The 20,762-nt window shown below is 55.8% G+C and overlaps 2 protein-coding genes across 2 annotated transcripts; one reads left to right on the plus strand and one right to left on the minus strand.

The window, feature by feature from the left end:
* Positions 1–1,286: 1,286 nt before the first annotated feature.
* Positions 1,287–10,895, plus strand: Mgat4b (alpha-1,3-mannosyl-glycoprotein 4-beta-N-acetylglucosaminyltransferase B). Its single transcript, XM_006987091.3, has 15 exons — positions 1,287–1,533; positions 6,459–6,644; positions 6,748–6,888; positions 6,977–7,110; positions 7,549–7,595; positions 7,819–7,932; positions 8,134–8,209; positions 8,352–8,466; positions 8,748–8,878; positions 9,065–9,172; positions 9,252–9,445; positions 9,859–9,937; positions 10,017–10,104; positions 10,185–10,297; positions 10,387–10,895. The coding sequence occupies exons 1-15, from the start codon at positions 1,437–1,439 to the stop codon at positions 10,408–10,410; spliced, it is 1,647 nt and encodes a 548-aa protein (XP_006987153.1). The 5' UTR covers positions 1,287–1,436; the 3' UTR covers positions 10,411–10,895.
* A 1,263-nt stretch (positions 10,896–12,158) lies between these two features.
* On the minus strand, positions 12,159–14,296 carry Ltc4s (leukotriene C4 synthase). The gene is made up of 5 exons (XM_006987090.4): positions 14,139–14,296; positions 13,018–13,117; positions 12,869–12,939; positions 12,687–12,768; positions 12,159–12,402 (listed from the first exon to the last, which is right to left on the minus strand). The coding sequence occupies exons 1-5, from the start codon at positions 14,224–14,226 to the stop codon at positions 12,261–12,263; spliced, it is 483 nt and encodes a 160-aa protein (XP_006987152.2). The 5' UTR covers positions 14,227–14,296; the 3' UTR covers positions 12,159–12,260.
* Positions 14,297–20,762: the final 6,466 nt, after the last annotated feature.

Below are 20,762 nucleotides of genomic sequence, written 5' to 3' on the forward strand. Positions count from 1 at the left end.
ATCCGGGTGCTTGATCACGCCCAAGCGCCACCCTCCCGAGCAGGCCGCCCCCCCCCTCCCCGGGCATACACACACACATATATATATATGTGTGTGTGGGTGGGTGGGTGGCACTTGCTGCCACAGCTAGCATGCAGAGATCAGAGAACAAACTACAGGAATCATTTCACTCCTTCCACCCTGTGGATCCTGAGGAATGGAACCCGAGTGGTCAGACTTGGTAGCAATCATCACGCGGGTCCTGCGTAGCTCCATTTTACAAAGTAGCATTTGGTTCCATTTTGAATGCCGGTGAGGCCCAATCAGGGAAGCAGACACGGCGCTACCAAAATGCATGCCCAGAAGCTGCCCTGGCCCAGCCAGCCCTTTCATTGTGTGTCCAGTTCCTGGTTCAGCAGAGCCCTGGGGGGGAGTCTGTAATGAGTCCTTATATGAAAGTGCAAGATAAGACCAGCAATAAAGGCTGAGGCGGCTGCTGTAATAAAGGCTGAGCCAGAGCCCGTTGTCACCCTGCAGACCCGGTGCCCCTCTAAACTGCAGGTCGCCCACAGCACCCCTGGCACCTTCGGGAAGCTAGCCGGCTGGGCTCTGGAGGACTGTTACTCCTGAGAGCGGCCCATTGTCCTTGTTCCATGGAGTAGGAGCGCCTCCCCCGTCACAGCATACCATCCGAGGCGCAGCAGAGAATGTCCTAGGAAGGCAGAACTGGTGGGCGCAGGAGAGGGCAGGGGACACTCTTGGCCGCGCCTGTCAGCTAGAGATAACCTCAGCCCGGCCACTCGGGTCCCCTCCCAAGCCTAGACCCTCTCGGTCGGGAGGAGGGCTTGAGGTCTGGGCGTTGGGGAGTTGCCGATGGGATCTTCTTGAAAGCAGACTTGTGGGGCTTGGCACCTCCGCAGTCTGTCCCTGCTGCACAGTAGCTGACCTTCACTCATCACTACCGTAGCCTCCACTTTCCTGAGACTAGACCACCTCTCCCTCAGGGTGCGCTCTTCCATGCGAGCGCCGCCGTGCTTCCCGAGCTTGGCCCACCGGGATCCCGGGCGCTGGCCTCCCACCCCGCCCCCTCGCGGTGCTCCCAGCGGCAGCGGGTGATGCGGCCCCTTTAAATCCCGGCCGCCCCGCCCTTCGCCGTCGACTCGGCGGCGGTCCCGGATCCAGCCGGGCCGCGGCTCTTGCCGCCTTGCCCAACCCTGCCCGGCCCCGGCCCAGCCTCCGACCGAGGCCGCTAGCGCCGCGCGCCGCGGAGGAGCAGCCCGTCCGGCCCCTCCGCCCGTCCCTCTTCCCGCCCAGACCGCCGCCGCCTCTTCCGGGCCCGCAGCTCCCCCGCGCTCCGGGGCCGGGGCCCCCGCCGCCTCCCGGCCCCCGCGCCCCGGCCCCGGTCCCCCGGGCCATGCGGCCTCGGCCCCGCCGGCGCCCGCCGCGCATCGGGGGAGATGAGGCTCCGCAATGGCACCTTCCTGACGCTGCTGCTCTTCTGCCTGTGCGCCTTCCTGTCGCTCTCCTGGTACGCGGCGCTCAGCGGCCAGAAAGGTGAGCCCCCTCCCCGTCGCCGCCCGCGCAGGCCCGCACCCGGTGCACCTGAGCCCCTCCCATCCTCGCCCCCACTTGTTTGCGGCTGCCCGAACGAAATCCCCCGGTCCGGACGGGCCGAGGAGGGCGAGCGGGGACCAGTTCCCCCGTTCTCTCCGTGTGGCACTCAGGACTGGCCTCTCTGCCTGCGGCTAGCCCATGCCAGGGGCGGGCGCTCCCACTGGCAAGTTAAAGACAGACCTACGGAGTTACCACATAGAGGGGCAGAGACACAAGGTCACAGAGGTAGCTGTGATCAGGTGGGACCCAGAGAACCCACCGCAGGCTCTTGGACAAGAGCAGGCGCGCAGTGTGGTTGAGGCAGGTGAGGCGCTACAGCCAAGGCATCCATCCTCCTGCCTCATCCACTTCTGTGCCCTGCTGCAGCCTTGCCCCCGTGAGTGCTGCGCCCTGGAGGCCTACAGCCTTCTCCATGGCACCGGGCCCCAGGACTCCTCAGGAGGGCCTCCTGATCAGCTAGCCCAGGAGCCCTAGGATACGTGATCATCTTGTGGGGTTTCCTTGGCCCACCTCTGCTCCCTGGTGCACCTTTGAAGCTTGGGCAGGCTGGCCAGCCCTCTCGGGAGTAGAGGGGTACAGGCCCTGGCACTGTCAGGGAGTTCTGAGCTAGCTTGAGTGGTTTGAGCTGACCGACCGGGAACTGAGGATCGCAGAGGCCATGATCCACCCAGCCTGAACACAGGAGGCTCTTGGAAAAGCTGCTTCCTTCCTTCCTGCCTTCTGGTCTTCCTGTCATGTCAGGCTGAGGCAAGTTAGCCCTCTCCCTCCCTCAGACAGGCTTTCCGTTGTTGCCCAAGGTGATGCTAAATGAGTCTGGGGAAAGAGGCATGGGCAAAGTCCAACTCACGCCACCAGGCTCCTGCCAGCCCCGGCCAGCCCAGCCTTCTCTAAGACTTGTCCTGTGCTGGTAGAGGCCTGAACTGGCCTTGAGAGAATCACAAGCCAGGAACTCTGAGGAGAGATTCCCCAGAGCCTGACACAGAGAGTGTGGTCAGGGCAGAGGCTGTGGGATGGGACGAGCTATCAGGAAAGGGGATGGCCGAGGTGGAGTTCTCTGGAGGTAGGGTATGTCACTCAGGAGGATACATTTTGAGCCCTTGGCAGAGTGGCCATGAAAGGCCATGGAGACTGTAGTGGAGCCATGTCTGAAGAACTCGGACTGGGTTGTCCCATTGTGGGTAGGGCCTTTGTGTCTCATCCTCAGTTAGGCAATGTGTGCTTCCTACAACCGTCACATGTCCCCATCTGATGTCAAGACACCTCCTGAGGGAGTCACCACTCTGAGACTGGCACTCTGGGGACCTGGGGAGCAAGAGAGCCAGAGAAGGGTGGGGCTCAGGTGCAGAGTTCTTCTTCCTGAGGGACAGCAAGCCCAGGAGCCTGTGCCATGGAGAGGGCGGTGACTGGGCCAGCCCTGTCCAGGGGCTGTTCCTGTTTCCAAGGGTGTCCAGCCAGGCCAGGTGTCTGGAAGTCAGGAATCTGGGCCGTGAACCCTGTCTCCCTGCAGACGACTCTAGCAAGCTCACAGTGGAGCCATACTCAGCCAGTCAGCCACTAGATCGGAGCTGGCTTCCAGTTTGCAGAGGATACAGCGCTCAGGAGAGGGTCCAGTACTTCAGGGGAAGGCAGAAGAACCGGAAGGGAGGATGTAGGCAGAGAGCCAGAGAGGGAGGAAACGGCAGGAGCAGGGGTCACCCTAGAAGCCCGGGTTAAGAGTGGGAAGGACTCAAGACTTGGCCAGATGCACCCAGGGTTCAGGACCCAGGTTCAAATGCAGCCTAGGCTCTATCTGTTGAAGCAGCCAGACACGCAGGAATCAGACTGTAGCCTCAGCCCAGCGGCTGCTGAGCTTCCACCCGAGGAGAGGCAGAGCTGCAGAGCCCTCTCCTCAGTGCCCAGGCTCGCCCTCTCACTGGACCGGATAGCAACGATGGACCCTTCATCTCCTAGAGTCCTCGGAGGCTACCAAGCCTGGAGACAGTGGACACCTGCCACTCTCCACCTCTGCCCCTACCTTCTTGCAGGTTCATAGCAGACCTTTGGCTAGGCTTGGCATCCTCCTGTGGCCTATTTCCCCTTCTCTGCACAGTGTACAAAGTTTGTACCCCAGCCTGGCTCTGACATCTGTTTCCTCTGCCAAGATATTGTGGTTTGTGGGCCTCGGGACATATTTAATTACCCTGCTAGCAGAGCATTGCGGGTCCTACAGCCAGGATTGTCTATTATGGTATGACCACTGCTGCTGTCCACCCCCGGGCCAGCTCCATCCTGCTTCCCTGGGCTAGGAAAGCGTGGATGGGAGCCAGGGTCCTCTGCTTCCCAGGAAGCCCTGTCCTGACCTGCTCCACACACCCGGAGAGACCAAAGACTCCCCAGGCCCCCAGCACCAAGCTCCCTCACTACCCAGCCTACTAAAGGTGTGGGGTGCCAGGATGATCTAGTCAAGTCCCTCATTTTAAGAACAACCCATAGGGAGGCAATCACTCGGCTTCAGTTTCTGGATTTAAAGGGTACAAGGACAGAGGGGGACCCCCCCCCCCAGTCAGTAGACCTGGGAATAGATCACCAACCAGGCTGTTACAGGAAGCAACTCCAGGCAGAACAGGGCCAGAAAAGTGTGGAGGGCCACTAAAGGAAAGGTCCTGTGGAGTTCAGAGAAATGAGGCTGGTGTGTGGACAGCAGCCAGGCCCAGGAACCCAAGGGGCCCATTACTTGCTGGTAAACAGTTGAAGCACAGGCCTTAGGAAGGGAGGCCAGGATAGGGATCCAGCTGTGCCCGGGCCTCGCTGATCAAGGTGGTTCAGGGAAGGGCCACCCACCATGACCTACCTGAGGGAGTCATGTAGGAGAGCTTGGCTCACTTCCAGAGCAGAGTAGGTCTGGTGGAAGCGCACACAAGTGTCACAGATCGCTATTGCTTCCCCTGTCCCCTTCCATGGCCCCACCTCAGGGCTGCTTGGGACACAGCCAGTGAGTGGCACAGGCTGCCCCTGAGCTCCACTATGAGGGGAAGGCAGGGGCTTCCCTTCCAGGCTGAGGGAGGCACCTGTCTGTCTAGGCCACTGTGAACCACCACCCTGGCTGTCTCTGCCGGCCTGGGCACCTCTAACCCTCCACCCTGGCTGTTGTTGGTATGGCCCAGTGCTGGGAGGGTGAGATTGGGGGTGGGCTCCTCAGTGTTCAAGGGTCAGGTTTCCAGGGTAACCTGGCCCCTGAGCCCAGCTCGGAGTCTCACAGCTCCTGTAACTTGACTCCCTCTTCCTCCCCCTTGGGGGCTGTACCTAAGCCTGGGTGTGGCCTGGGACTTTAGCCCTGGGTAAGACAGGGCATAATACTGGGTGTTGGGGGGGGGGTCCTCGGGTAAGGGATGCCTCCACAGAATCCACTTGACTCTTGTGTCTCCGAGCCTCTCCCTTTTCCTCCACGCTCCTCCCGTCAGCTCAAGTAGCACATAGGTCTCTGCCCTGCTTGAGGAGGAAGCAGTGTGTCCTGAAATGGCTCCCTTGCCTGGAACCTCACCTTTGGTTTACAGGCTGGAGGGGTAACTCACTCCCCCCCCTTGTGGGGCTGTCTGCCCACCAAGAATTTGATGCCTGGGGATGGGGTGGGATTTGGAAAGGCTTCCTAGACTCAGAGAAGGCCTTGAAGGCTAGGCCAGATGCTGTGGGATTCGGACAGAAGAAATGGCCTGTGCAGAAGCTGACGGGTGTGTGTGTGTGTGTGTGTGATAACAAATAAAGAGGTCAAAAGGCAGCAAGACAAAGGCCTTGAGTGCCCAGGCTGGCAGGAGCTGCTGGCCCCTAGCCAGGGTGATGCTGCTGATCCCTCTCGCTGTTGATCCCCGCCAGACCTTTGGGGCCAGGTGTTTCTCACCCTGGGGACTCCCCTCCACCCTCAGGCAGCTCCCCTCAGAGTCCCAATCACCCCCGCACCCCTCCTATCGGGGTCCAGCGGCTGCCAGCTCTGGAGTAGAGCTGAGGGTCAGACCGTTCTCCTCGGGATGGCACGCAGACCCTTCTAGGTGGCCCAGGCCTAGCACACGGGTCGTCTGTGGTTGGGGCTCCTGCTGTGGACTGCTTGAGCAACCCCGGGCTAGTCAGCTTCATCTGTTGATCTGAACGTGGGGGTGGCCTGGGCTCTGGGTGGGTGTGAGGTGGAAAGAACCCAGAGAGTGAACAATTTAGGGACAACCATGCATGAAGAGCAGCCTGCCGCCACCACACACACACACCACACACACACCCTGCAGGAACACACAGCCACAGGGCCTGTGCCCAGCTAGGCTCAGACCTTAGGGCTAGAGTCTGGGGAGGCTGGCTGAATGGAGCCTTAAGGAAGGATGGGGTTGTCCCTCATCTCAGCCTTGAAGGGAAGGCAGGGGAGAGGCAGAAGGCTGGGCCTTAGGAGCTCCTCAGGAAGGGCTGTGTCCTTGTGCCCTGAATGGGACTCTGGGTATCTGACTCCCAGCAAGGGGCACAGTCTGCAAAAGCAAGAGGAGACTTTGGGAGCCCGTGGGTGGGGAGGGTTCAGTCTGAGGCTGTTCCAACCTGTGCTTAGGACTACCCTCTAGGACTGGGAGGTGGTCATACCATCATCTTCCTACCTTGGATACATTAAAGGATGAGATAACCGGGTGGGGAGAGTTCTGACCGCTAATCCTCCTGCTGGGGGCTTTTCAGCCCCAGGTGAGCATCTGTCACTTCACATCAGCTGGTATGTGCCCCATAGTTGTGGTGTGGCTGGCTCACCTTTACAGGTGTGCAGTTGCACAGATGTTCAGTGATGCCATGCTGTGGGACTGGGTCCGCAGGAAGCTTGTTCCCTGATGTCAGCCTGTGTGTGTCACCCCCCTGCTCCCCACCAGGTGACGTGGTGGACATTTACCAGCGCGAGTTTCTGGCACTGAGAGACCGTTTGCACGCGGCCGAGCAGGAGAGCCTGAAGCGCTCCAAGGAGCTGAACCTGGTGCTGGACGAGATCAAGAGGGCAGTGTCCGAGAGGCAGGCGCTGCGGGACGGAGAGGGCAATCGCACTTGGGGCCGCCTAACGGGTGAGCTCCTGCGGGATCGGGTGGATGGGGGGGGGGGTTCTGCAAGAGCCGGGCCGTTTTCAGGCCCAGCAAAATCTGACCCGCCCCTTTCCCACCCACCCAGAGGATCCGAGACTGAAGCCGTGGAACGTCTCGCACAGGCACGTGCTTCATCTGCCCACCGTCTTCCACCATCTGCCGCACCTGCTGGCCAAGGAGAGCAGTCTGCAGCCCGCAGTGCGGGTGGGCCAGGGTCGCACCGGAGGTATGGGCGTGGCCCGGGAGGGGCGAGAGGCGGGCAGAGAGGCTGTCCCCGGAGCCCTGTCCAGTGTCACCCCTCCGCGCCCCTGCAGTGTCCGTGGTGATGGGCATTCCAAGCGTGAGGCGCGAGGTGCACTCGTACCTGACGGACACGTTGCACTCGCTCATCTCGGAGCTGAGCCCGCAGGAGAAGGAAGACTCGGTCATCGTGGTGCTGATCGCCGAGGCGAGTGGCCCGGGGCCTGGGGATACAGGAACACGAAGGGGAAGACACACAGGAACACTCCACCAAAAAAAGAGAAATACAGACAGAACGGCGTGGGGGCGGGGCGGGAGGACGGGGACACCATCAGAATTGCAGTCGTTAGTTTCATTCACAAATGGATCAAGACAAAAAGTTAAAAAGAAAGATGAATCTTTGCGCCCCCTTGTGGAGACACTGGTTATCTGGTTCCCTTCGCCCCACACCTCTGGCCCGGGACTCAGTATCTCAAAAGGCTCTTTTCCGAGGTAACTGTGACCACAGCCAGGCTCAGCCCCCCATCTCTCAAGACAGGAAGTCACTCCTATATATGGGGACATCTGAAGCTCCCACTCCTGCTTCTCCCCCTTCCAGACCAGTTGGGGTGGTAGCTGAGCTAAGTGTACGTGGTCTTTTCCACAGACTGACCCACAGTACACCTCGGCGGTGACAGAGAACATCAAGGCCTTGTGAGTACCAGCAACCAGGAAAGGTTGCTGGAGGGAGGGCGGCCGGATGCCTGCCTCCCCTCAGGAGATCTGGCTTGTGTGGGGAGGGGCTTCCCTTCTCCGTTAAAAGGGAAAGTGTGTGAGGGCCCTCGCCTTTCTGGAGCCCCAGAGGGAGGGTCTGGAGAGCTTCCAGCCTTCTTAGGCCCCTGGAGACTGCACACCCACTGAACCTTCCCCCACCTAGGTTCCCCACAGAGATCCATTCTGGGCTCCTGGAAGTCATCTCCCCTTCCCCTCACTTCTACCCTGACTTCTCCCGCCTTCGAGAGTCCTTTGGGGACCCCAAGGAGAGAGTCAGGTACTTATGCTCGGGGCTCCCAGCAGTCTGTTGGTGCTAGGCCACTGTCAGTGTCTCTTTGGAGGACCCTGTCTGGTGGGTGGGGTGGGGAGTGGGCGGGGGGGGGGGGAGGGGGTCCTAGCTGCCTCAGGGGCTTCTCTGTGGTAGTCCACTGGAGGTGGAGTTGTCTCTGCTTCTGAAGCGCCTGCCCCTGGCCCGTAGGTGGAGGACCAAACAGAACCTCGATTACTGCTTCCTCATGATGTACGCGCAGTCCAAAGGCATCTACTACGTGCAGGTCGGCCAGAAGCTTTTCTCCTGCCCACCTGAACCCTGTTTGACCTTGCCTACTCTCCACATGGCCACACTTGGGGGAGGGACCCCACTTCTGCCCCGTGTCAATCCTGAGTCCCGGCCCCTTACTGTCCCCCCCTGTGCAGCTGGAGGATGACATCATAGCCAAGCCCAGCTACTTGAGCACTATGAAGAACTTTGCCCTCCAGCAGCCCTCCGAGGACTGGATGATCCTGGAGTTCTCCCAGCTGGGCTTCATTGGTAGGCCACCACCCCCATCCCCACCCCACCCCCGAGCTGGTCCCGCTAGCTGGATGACAGCCCTTCAGTCCGGCCTCTGCCCCTCCATCTACCATCTCTCAGCCCCAGTACCTTGCCAGTGAGCCTTTGTGGAAGTGCCCTTTGTATGAGGATGTCCCAGGGTCCCCAGCCCTGCCCGGAGTCTTCCCACAAGGTTGGCTGTGAGACGCTCCACATTGGCCCCCACCGCGATGAAGAAGTGCTTTCCACTCAGAGCCCCTTGTCCTGACTCCTACCCTCAGGGAAGATGTTCAAGTCACTGGATCTGAGCCTGATTGTAGAGTTCATCCTCATGTTCTACCGAGACAAGCCCATCGACTGGCTTCTGGACCACATCCTGTGGGTCAAAGTCTGCAACCCTGAGAAGGATGCGGTGAGCAGGGGGTACTTGGAACCAGTGCGGACGCTGCCAGCTCACGCTGCGTCCCTGGCTGTGCCTCGGTGGCAAGGAGAGGACAGACACTGCTGGCTGAGGAAATCCCCTGGTTATCCTGAGGAAAGGCCCCATCCGTGGGGTCTGGACTGAGCGGAACCCTAAGGTGTCACTCTCGGTTCACAGAAACATTGTGACCGGCAGAAAGCCAACCTTCGGATCCGCTTCAAGCCGTCCCTCTTCCAGCACGTGGGCACTCACTCCTCACTGGCGGGCAAGATCCAGAAACTGAAGGTGAGTGTGCCACAGAGTCGGGACAGAGCAGTGGAGACAGGACTGGAGGATGGTCCTGATGCCTGCTGTTCCTCTCCAGGATAAAGATTTTGGAAAGCACGCCCTACGGAAGGAGCATGTCAACCCCCCAGCGGAGGTGAGCACAAGCCTCAAGACGTACCAGCATTTCACCCTGGAGAAGGCCTACCTGCGAGAGGATTTCTTCTGGGCCTTCACACCTGCCGCAGGAGACTTCATCCGCTTCCGCTTCTTCCAGCCGCTGCGCCTTGAGCGGTCAGTGCTCCCTGGGAAAGGGGACAGGGTGAACACCAGCTAGAGGCCTCGGCGTGTGTCTCTGGGTCTTTAGGGACCCCTTCTACCATCCCTGAGGGCATTATCTGCCCCCATCACCAACTAGCCCCACCCTGGCTCAGTTTCCTTATTGAAAAGCACTACCCATAATAGTTCTAACGACCTTGTGAGGACCAAGGCAGGCAGATCTTTAGGGACTCAGTGATAGCCACCACCACAGCCTCAGGGTAAGGCCCTGGCTGCCTTGCAAGGCCCATGGGCTGTCCAAGATGGTGCCAAACCTCCCCCAGCACCTGGAGGCCCCTGATAGTTTCTGGCCCAGGCATGGCCTCTCTGCTGGGCCTGGGCAGTACCTCACCATTACCACGGCTCACCAGCCTGCTTGGCGCCTGTAGGTTCTTCTTCCGCAGCGGGAACATCGAGCACCCAGAAGATAAGCTGTTCAACACTTCTGTGGAGGTGTTGCCCTTCGACGTGAGTATGGCGGGGACGGGTGAGAGCCGAGGCTGCCCCCTTCTGGCCAGACGCTCCAACCCTGCCGCTTTGCCCCCAGAACCCCCAGTCAGAGAAGGAGGCCCTTCAGGAGGGCCGCTCAGCCACTCTCCGGTACCCTAGGAGCCCTGATGGTTACCTCCAAATCGGTGAGTGGGGCAGGGCCTGTGTGGGCGGGGCCTTTGGGTGTGGCTTTTGATTTTTACCTCTAGGTACTGCCCTCCCACAGGCTCCTTCTACAAGGGTGTAGCCGAAGGGGAAGTGGATCCTGCCTTTGGGCCCCTGGAAGCACTGCGCCTCTCCATCCAGACTGACTCCCCAGTGTGGGTCATCTTGAGTGAGGTGAGATCGGCTGGGCACAGGGATGGGACGAGCCTCTAGGCCATAAGAAGCCCCAAGGCACCTGCTCATCCTGAGCCTGACTCTTGCAGATCTTTCTGAAAAAGGCCGACTAAATGGAAGGCTTCCAAGGGTGCTCCGTGGCCGGCTCTGGAGCCCACGGTTCCAAGGGTGTTGCTGCTGCTGCTGCTGCCGCCGCCGCCACCCCAAAGGACCAGGCATATCCACCGCACCCGAAGGGTTCTGCCTGGAAGGCGGCTCGGGCTGGCCTGGGGTCCACCGCTGGCCCGGAGGCCCCAGAAGCTGGTGCTGCGCCGGGCCGCTGGAGGAGGCAAGCGGCCCCCACACTGTGCCTGAGGGCCGGCCTGCTGCCGCCCAAAAAGAACCGAACCGAACCGTTTGCCCCTGGCCAGTCGGCTTGAGCCAGGCCATTTTAGAAGAGCTTTTTCTTGGGTGCCCGCTGTGTGGGGCGCGAACACTGGAATGCATACACTACTTTATGTGCTGTGTTTTTTATTCTTGGATACATTTGATTTTTTCACGTAAGTTCGCATATACTTCTATAAGAGCGTGACTTGTAATAAAGGGTTAATGAAGTGTATGCCTCATAGGTGCATGTTCTGGCCAGGCACTTGCATGTCTGCCTGTCTATATCCCCGTGGGTTCCCAAAACTTGCTGATGGCGGGGGACTGGGAGAGCTCACCTATGCTGGGAGACTCTCATCCAGTGCTGGCTGGCTACTTGGTAAGGTGACTTTGACCTCTGTTGTGCCAGGGAGTCCCAAACCCCCTTTTTACCATGTGAAGTGTCCCAGTGCAGTGTTGGCATACCTCAACACGGCCTCATTCCCACTTAGCAGGAAGGTCTTGGCCACTCAGTCAGTAACTGGGGGTTTCATGCACCCAAAGTTGTGCCTACCTATTCTATAGGAATCCCCTTCCAAAGTGTTCTCATGTCATCCTGGGCTGGCATCACATTACCCACCCCAACTATTGTAAAGACCTGAATCCCTGAGTGCCTCAGTTGGGGGAGGTGTTGCCAACTTGTCTGTTGGTTCTCCCCCACACACACACATACACACATTTTCCTCAGTATCTTTCTCCCTGCCCCTCCTCTGGTCTCCAATAATAGGACTGTGGTGTGTGTGTGGCAGGGGCAGGAGTTGGGGGTAGTAGAGGGGTTGAGACATTGCCGCAGCTTCCCAAGTACTGGGATTCCAACCCTGAACCACCTGGCTCGTACTATGGCCTTCTCTAACATAAATGGGCCATCTCCACCCACCACAGGGCCTCTGCCCACACTGTTGGACCTGTTTGAGAAGCATTTTCGCTGGCCAGCTAGGATAGTCATTTAGAGAGGTTTGGTCAGTAGGCCTTCCCCAAGTCTGACCCTCAAGCACCCTGCGGTCTCCTTGAGGGAATGTCTCACTGACTGCATTCCTGGTGCTCACTGCTCTGTGGGCCTCTTCAGGGGTGTCCTGAACACCTACACCCAACTGGTGTTGGAGATAACAGGACCCAGTTCTCTTCTGGGGAAAAATCAACTGGTTCTAGTTGTGAAGTCGGGGTGTAGAGGACAAGAAGGCACACAGGATTCGGCAGCTGAGGCTCAGCCTGAGAGAGGGGAGAGCCCCGAGCACAGAAAGGAGGGTGAAGGGTGGCTATCTCTGGAAATAAACGTCACGGCAGAGGTAGCCGCGCAGGCAAGCCGCTGTCTAGAGGAGGGTATAGTGAGAGAAACTGGAATCCAAGCCGGCCCACGCCGCTTCCCAAAGCCTGGCTGCATCTGTCGGTGGCTGGGGCCCCCCAGGGCTTACAGCCCTTGGTAAGCAACCTTCTCTGACCCAGAGAATGTAGGCGGGGACCATCGTGGGAACTTTAATTAGAAACTGGGATTCGGAGGCCGGCACCCCTGCGTTTTGCTCTAAGCTCTTCTCCAGTTGCGCTGACTCGGAGGTACTTCGCCTCAGGCCATGTGCAGGAGCGCCTGGAGCCGTCTGGAGAGCGCTGCCCGCAGCGTGCCGGGGAGGAAATGGACCAGCAAACCCAGCGCCGCCATCGCCACTAACAGCCAGAGCGCGCGCGCGCTTGCGTACAGAGGAGGCAGCCTGCGGGCAGAGCTCAGCGGGAGTTGAGCCAAGGCCCCGCCCCGAGAGCTAGGCCCCGCCCCCCACAGACCCAGACCCCGCCCCACCGTGCTAGGCCCGCCCCGCAGGCCCCTCCTCCGCCGGACTAGCCCGGCTCCCTTGGATTAGGTCCGCCCACCTGCGGTCCCCAAAGGCCATCTCTTTCCACCGGTCCTCTGCGGCCGATCGCCGCCTCCCACCCATGGAGCCGCGTCCGGGAGTGACCCTCCCTGGCCGCGCTTCCCCGGAAGTCCGGCCCGAGTTACCTGAGCTGCGCCGAGCGCGCGTATCCCTGGAAGTAGCGGAGGCGCGCGAACAGGTAGAACAGTCCGCACAGGGCTGCGGCGCCTGCGCAAGGCGAAGCAGCGCGGTGAACACGCGCGCCCGCCCGCCACCCGGGGGCCACCTCCCCCCCCCCCCCCCAGCGCGTCCCCGCGCTGTCCCGCACCTTCATGGAAGAAGATGCCGGCGACCCAGAGCGTGGCGAGGAACAGCGGGAAGTACTCGCTGCAGTTCACCCTGCGTGGGACGGGCTGGGTGAGCGCGCGGTCGGGCTGGGCTGACACACCCGAACCCTCCGGGACCAGCCCCACTCACTGGGCTCGGAAGACGCGCTCGAACTCGGGAGGTCCAGAAGTGAGTGGCGGCGACACATGGAAAGCCCTGCGCGCAGAGATCACCTGTAGGGAGAAGTAGGCTACGGCCGTGGGGATGTGGCGGTTAGGTGTGGCGCCCCCATGCCAGGGGCAGGCCCGGTCCCCCAGTCTCCTTTTCCCTGCCTCTCTCTGAGCGACTCCCTTCTAACTCCCTCCTCCGACCTGGCCCATTAGCGATCTTCACAGGAGAGGCCCAGCCCGCCTGAGGGTTGACTGGATGATGCACGCTCCAGTAACACCTGTCGGTGGGAGGAGCCCCAGGAGACTTTCCTTCTGAACTATTTGACTTGCAAAGCACAGGCAAATGCTCACCTCCCGTTCTGCAGGTCTGGACCCCCCCCCCCATTAAAAAAAAATCCCTGAGTAGCCAGTGTCCTAGGACAAAATTGGCACAAGGAACAGGAAGCACACATCCTGTGGCTAAGGGACCCTGGTTTCTCTCCTACAGAGTCAGCCAGAAGGGACCCTGCCTCAGGCCAGAGTCACTCATGCCTGGGTCTCAGTGCCACCAAATAATGGCATAAACTCTTGTCTCAGTTTCTCTGTTTAGACATCATGGACCCAGCCCTAACTCTGGCAGATACCCTGCTCCAGATGGTTGTAATAAGGACTCTCCCAATCTAAATAGCTATCCTACTATTCATCATACTTCCAAGCAGACGCCAGCCCAGCCCCCACCACAAGGCAAGCTTTCCTCAGACCCCTCAGCAGTCTTTACCATCCTTCAGCTGGTCCCTTGATTGTGCACAATCCCCCTAGATTGGACACTCTAGACCTTGACCCATGCGCATTTTCCACTGCTCCCTGACAGACACTCCTTCGGGACTTCTTCCCCACAACAGGAGGTGTTGCCCCCTTAGCCGGGACTCAGGCCCCTTGACACCCAAGACTCCAGTAGCTCTTGGAGAGTTTGGACTTCGGCACACAGAAGTCTCTTGTCTTTCACCCAGGCCTGGGCTCAGGGCTGCCAGCACCCCTATTCCCTACCCCAAGTGCCTGGAGGACAGAAAGCAGGCCTATGGGTATAACATCCACCCACCTCCCAGACAGGAGCCAACCCACCTTGCAACAGAACTCCCAAGAGGGTAACGGTAGCCAGAAGAGCCACGTCTTCCTTCATGGTACCAGCCACGGGCAGAGTTAGCTGCATAGTTCTTATCAGCCAGTGTGCTACTCAGATGCTGGCCCAGGAGAGGAAGAGAGCGCCCTCTCCACCCCTTCTCAGTAGAGGCGGGGAAGGGTGGGGACATGACTGTATCCACAGAGGCAGGAAGCCTGGCCAGGCTGGGAAGGTAGAAACCAGGGCTGTGGACAGCTTGGCCACTTCCCTCCAATTGTTCTTTGTAATTGGACGTTTCCTGTCCACCCAGTCCCAAATAAACACACAAGAGGCTTATATGGATTATAAATGCTCAGCCAGCAGCTCAGGCTTATTACTAACTAGCTCTTACACTTTAAGTTACAATAAAGAAGATGAAAGACTGGATTCGTTCAAAGTTAAAGATGATCAGGTTTGCTGGGCAGTGGTGGCGCACGCCTTTAATCCCAGCACTTGGGAGGCAGAGCCAGGAGGATCTCTGTGATTTTGAGGCCAGCCTGGTCTACAGAGGGAGATCCAAAACTACACAGAGAAACCCTGTCTCAAAAAACTAAAAAAAAGGAAAAAAAATAATAATCAGGTTTGATTGAGGAAGACCCCCAGAAATCCTGGCTACAGACATAAAGAAATAGACCCAGAAGAACTACAAGACACATGGTATATATTTTACCTGCTCAAACATAAAACAAAAATCATCTTTGGCTAACTTGTGTACAATGCACAGTCTATACTTCTATTAATGCATATATATAAAGTTTATGTGCTTTCAGAACGAGGGGGACCAGACACCAATGAAAACAAATGGCCCAGGTGATCCAGCATCTCAAAATGCCTCTGTTGCAATTTCCTTGCAATTCTTCATCCAGAACAGCTTCAAGGCTACTGGCTGAGTGGGTCCAGCCTCACAAACTACTCCAGACAAGATTTCACCATAATCCTAAATTTTCTCAGAGTCCCTGAAAGATTACCAGTGCCCCCAGTCAACAGGAAGTAGTCTAGAGAACTATGCCCACATTCCCAAAAAATGGATTATGGATATTTACTATCATTTAAGGGGGGTTGTTTACAAATTGTTATTGGTAATGGTTAGGAAAAAAGCTGAACAAAGGAGATTAAATTCAGGGATCTTGTTCTAAAAAGAAAAAGGGGATATACAGAAATAAGATGAAAGCGTAGATTATTGAATTTACTTTTAAACCAAAAAAGCAACTACTAGTCTTAAATATTTTACATTGATATGAATTTTGTATATTGATACAAATTTTAGATTATTTTTGTTATACTGTATATATGTTTCTACTCTTGTTTAAAATATTTTTGTATATTAATACAAATTTAAGGTTATTTTTATTAGAATGTACTGTACATACATTTCTACTCTTATTCAAGGTATTGTACCTATACAGCTCATTTAACAATGTAATGTCAATTTCTAGTCCTTGAAAGTTATTATTACAAACTACTTAGGATAATAAAGAAATGCAGGTTAGTAGTTAGTCACCTATTACAATAAAGCTTGAATCATGTTAGGTATGTTTTCAAGGTCAAACAGATATATTTTAGATAGACAGGTAGTCTTCAGACACTTCAGAGATCTATGGAATATGGCATTTAAGATGTTTTAATACCAAAAAAAAAAAAAAAAAAAAAAAAAAAAAAAGCCAGGCGGTGGTAGTGCACGCCTTTAATCCCAGCACTCGGGAGGCAGAGCCAGGCAGATCTCTGTGAGTTCAAGGCCAGCCTGGGCTACCAAGTGAGCTCCAGGAAAGGCGCAAAGCTACACAGAGAAACCCTGTCTCGAAAAAACAAAAACAAAAACAACAACAACAAAAAAAAGATGTTTTAATAACATGGGTTTTTTGTTGTTGTTGTTGTTGTTTTTATGACAGTGAGACATATCTGCTGCTGGCAGCACCAATCTACATCAGAGAATATAATGGGCATCCAAGAAATGAGAAATGGAGTTTACTTTCTTTGTGGCAAAAATTAGCCACTGGGCAAGAAAGTGCCCTGCTGACAGTATGCTATTCAAATTGGATAAGCAGGACACAAAAGAAAGTGCCGAATTTTACCAAGACAAGATGAGACAGTCCTTCAAAAATCCTTCACAGATAAATCTGTCAGGTGTGCTAGGCCTGTAGGCCAAAGATGAATGCCCCAACATTGCATAGAAACCTTGGGTGACTGTCCACGCAGCCTGATGTCCCTGTCATTAGGTAACATTTCATCCTTCTGGAGTCTTTGATGGAGTTGAAGACTAGATAGTCATAATTTTTCTTAGTTATGATGAAAGAGTAAATTAGATATAAAACTTTGGACTCACCAAGATAGGATAGATAGTTAAATATTTTCTCTGATTTTGTCAAATATAAATAGACTGGATATTGTAACTGCAATTCTTACTTGATAACTGTCTTTGCTGTATATAATCTTACTATGTTAAAGTTTAAAACCTTCCTTTTTAATTAGACAAAAAGGGAGAAATGCTGTGGAATAATCCTCTTGTACGCTGTCAAGATTGGTCACTTGAATTGGTTTAATAAAAACGCTGATTGGCCAATATCCGGCAGGAAGTATAGGCAGGGCGACCAGACTAAGAATGATGGGAAGGAGAAGTCAGAAGGGGTCACCAGCCAGACACAGAGGGAGCAGGAGATGAACGTGCCATGCTAATAAATGTACTGCCATGTGGCAGAGTGTAAATAAGGAATATGGGTTAACTTAAAATGTAAGAGCTAGGCAGTAATAAGATTGAGCTATTGGCTGAGCACTTATAGTTCATATAAGCCTCTGTGTGTTTATTTGGGACTGGGCGATTGGGACAGGAAACATCTAATTACAGTTCTTGACCCTTCTGCATTTAGTCCAGTGATGGCATCGCCCAAGCTGCTCACCCAGGCCCACCCTAGCCTCGGGTGCTTCCAGCTATCACGTCACCCAGGCCCTGCACCCTCAGTAGTTTCCCATTGGCCTTTCAGACCTCCCCTTAATCCTGGGTTCAGTGTCAGGCTCCCGGCCCTTACCTCTCCCACCGCTACAATTATTTAACCTGTATAACCTGTATCTGCACCCCCATCTAAGGCTGTTCTGTAATGGATAGTGTTGACACACCCTTCCCAACTCCCTTGGGCTTCATAATGTTGTCCAGGGGTCCTCAGCCACAACAGACCTACCCAACCATGTTCTTGCTCCTTCTAGGCATCCTTTGGCTCACCACCCTCAGAACCTCACAGCTCAGGAACATCAGCTTCCATCCTTGCTTGGGCTGTGGGAGAACACTTGTCTCTAGGCCGGTGTATTTTTGCCAGTCTCTTTGCCCAGCATCCCACTTGACTCAAGGCACTGATCCTTCCCTTCCTTAGCCCAGCCCTTCCCACACCAGACAGAGCTGAAAATTCCCCCACTGCCAAGCTTGTGGGACGGACATGTGTGCCAAGGCTGATGGAAGAGAGACCCGGTTCTTGGCACTTCATCCGCAGTTTGGGAAGGGAAGCCGAGGGTATGGGAGCTGAGGGTTGACGCTGTGGAGCCCTTGGGGCCCTGGGACCACCTCCTCTGGTGTGTGCCCCTGCACTGTGTGGTCTTGTAAAGCAGTCGCTTCTCTTTTCTGATGAAGTTGGTCTGAGGTGAATCTGGTCAGCAGTGGCGGGTTCCAGATTGGTCTAGAAGAGCCACAGGTGGAGGGAACAAGCCAGCCCAGGGCAGGAGAGGGCTGGTGCTGAGGAACTAACTGCCTGGTTACCCAGGCTACACCTCCTGTACAAGCTCCTCCCCTCCTAAGGCCCCTGCAACCAGCCTGGTTACATCATGGGAGTCTTAAGACATCAGGGTGGTCCTTGGGAGCTGTACCGCTGCCACAGAGCCAGCCTCGTCCCTTGCTGCCCTCAAGGCCAAGGGCCAGCCTGAGGCCTTGGTCCCTGTGGGCTCCCCCAGAAGCCCTTCTGTCCACTCTGTTCATCATTGTGCCCAGGAAACCTGATGACTCCCAGCTGGGGCTCTGCAGGCTTCTCAAGGACAGAGTTGGGTCTCATGCTGGTCCCCGCTCTCCACCAAGGTATAATAGCAGTAGCTGGTGTTCAGTGACAGAGGAATGGGCGGGGACACAGGCATTCCATGCTCTGGCTTACCTTTTAACCCCCTCCCTCCCTCCCTGAAGCTACCCTGATTGCAGCCTCCTTATCCTTCTCCGCTCCAGTGCCAACTGGATATCCTGAAGCTGGGAGCCCAGGCATTGGCACGGCATTGGGAGGCTGTGCTCCCATATGCCCACGTGAATGCTGTGCCTGTCTGAAAGCCCATCAGCCAACGAACATATCTGTGTGTCTCCACCTGTGAGTTTGGGTGGTCATGGGTGCAGGCTGCAAGCAGGTCTGTGTTTTATGTCGCTTCAGGCTCTGCTCTGCCGAGCTGGCATTTCCGGCTCACACGTCCACCCATCCAAGTTCACTCTCTCTGGCCTGGCCACAGGAAATAGAGGCTTGACATCAGCAAGTCTGAGCAGATGCTCAAGGTAGAGACAAGGGTCTCAGTCTGACTCCCTCTCGGCCTCCTTTGATCCTTCTGTCTTGTCCTCTGAGTTTGCCCAGCTCCTGAGCGCTCCACTGGGCCTGCCCACCCTCTGAGCAGAGAGCCAGCCCTGCAGGCACCAACAGCATCCTCTTGAACCCCAGAAGATGTGCCCTTCCTGACTCAGCCCTTACAAGGCCCTGCGGAATCTTCTGGATGCTGCGTTCGTGAATGACCTCTGACAGGTGGGAAGGTCAGCGGACGGACCACGAGGATGGAAAGAAGTCACTGTTTCTGCACTGGACATCAGCAGTGGTGCACAGTCAGACCCTTGACTCTAAACTGTAAGTGAAAGTTGCATATAGGGTCCATGATACCTGCACTGGGGAGGCTGGGGCAAGAGGATGGAGAGTCTCGGGCAAGCCTGGGCTACATAAGAGACCTGCTTCTATTTTAGAGTTATATATATTAAAAAAATGCAGGTAGGAATTCCCACATACCATTCCCCAGCTTCCTCCAATATTAAAGTATTGTATTGTGCAACCAGACTACAAGCCTGCAGACCAACACAGCAGCATGGATAGAATGCCGCCAGGCCGTTTTACAGGTCTCATTCATGTTTCATCAGTTGTCCCACAAATAGTACCAAGGCCTCAAAAGATGCTAAGTTCTGTCAGACACACAAAGCCACATAGTGATTGGTTCTATAAACATGAAGTGGCCAGAAAAAGCAAATTATAGTATAGACGGTGAAGAAAACATTCTGGGATTGCCTGGGGCTGAGAGCATTGGGTGGCTATAGTTTGGTGTATGTGCGATACTGGAGGTTGAGTTTAGGGCTTTACACGTCCTTAGGTGTTTTACCATTCAGCTATGTCCCCAGGCCATTTTTACCGTACATTTTTGACAGGATCTCACTAAGTTACCCAGGTTGGCCTTAAGCTCACTGGCTCAGGCAGGACCTGGAACTGTGTGCTCTTCCCCTCCGCCTGCACCAAAAGGCCCATGACCATTTTAAAAGACCAAGGAAGGTGTGGCAGCACACTCCCTTAATCCAGCACTGGTGGGGGGGTGGATACAGAGGCAAGCAGGTCTCTGTGAGTTCCAGGCCAGCCTGATCTACATAGTGAATTCCAGGCCAGGTAAAAAGTCTCCATTACGTCCTAAAAAAACTTCAGAGTATTTACTTACTTATTTGTGTATGTGTGTAGACACGTATGTGTGGGCGTGCACATATTCAGGCTGCAAGAGGGTATCTGTGTTCTTGGTCACTCTGTGAGGCAGGGTCTCTTCCTGAACCCAGCCAGAGCTCACATTTTCTCAGGCTGAAAGTCAGCAAGCCCTGGCTTGGAACTGGGGTTACAAGCATGCCCTGAACTCCTAGCTTGTAACAAAAGTGCTGGCATCCAAACTCCAGCCCTCATGATTTCGCAATCACTTTTTTCCCCCTTTTTTTAATCATTAAGAAATTTTCTATTAATTTTACATACCAACCACAGATCCCCTCTCCTCCCTAACCCTTCCCCCATTCCCACCTCCTCCAAGGCAAGGCTTCCCATGGGGAGTCAGCAGAGCCTGGTACACTCAGTTGAGGCAGGTCCAAGCCCCTCCCCCTGCACCAAGGCTGTGCAAGGTGTCCCATCATAGGTAGTGGGCTCCAAAAAGCCAGCTCATGCACCAGGGACAGATCCTGATCCCACTGCCAGGGGGCCCCTTAAACTGATCAAGCTACACAACTGTCTTGCCTGTGCAGAGGGCCTAATCCAGTCCCATGCAGGCTCCACAGCTGTTGATCTAAATTTCATGAGTTCTCACTAGTTTGGTTTGGTTGTCTCTGTATGTTTCCCCATCATGATCTTGATGCCCCTTGCTCAAAGATTCCCTCTTCTCTCTCTTCGACTGGACTCCTGGAGCTCGGCCAGGTGCGTGGCTGTGGATCTCTGCATCTGCTTCCATCAGTTACTGGATGAGCTCTCTTGGTGCAGTCGGAGCTGGTGGAGTCTGTATCACACAATCACGCTTAACTCTGAGTCATTTCTCCAATTCCCAAAATGTTTCAAAAGTGTAAGTTTATGATCAGT

This window comes from Peromyscus maniculatus, chromosome 8 (assembly GCF_049852395.1).
Source record: "Peromyscus maniculatus bairdii isolate BWxNUB_F1_BW_parent chromosome 8, HU_Pman_BW_mat_3.1, whole genome shotgun sequence".
Classification (NCBI taxonomy): Eukaryota; Metazoa; Chordata; class Mammalia; order Rodentia; family Cricetidae; genus Peromyscus; species Peromyscus maniculatus.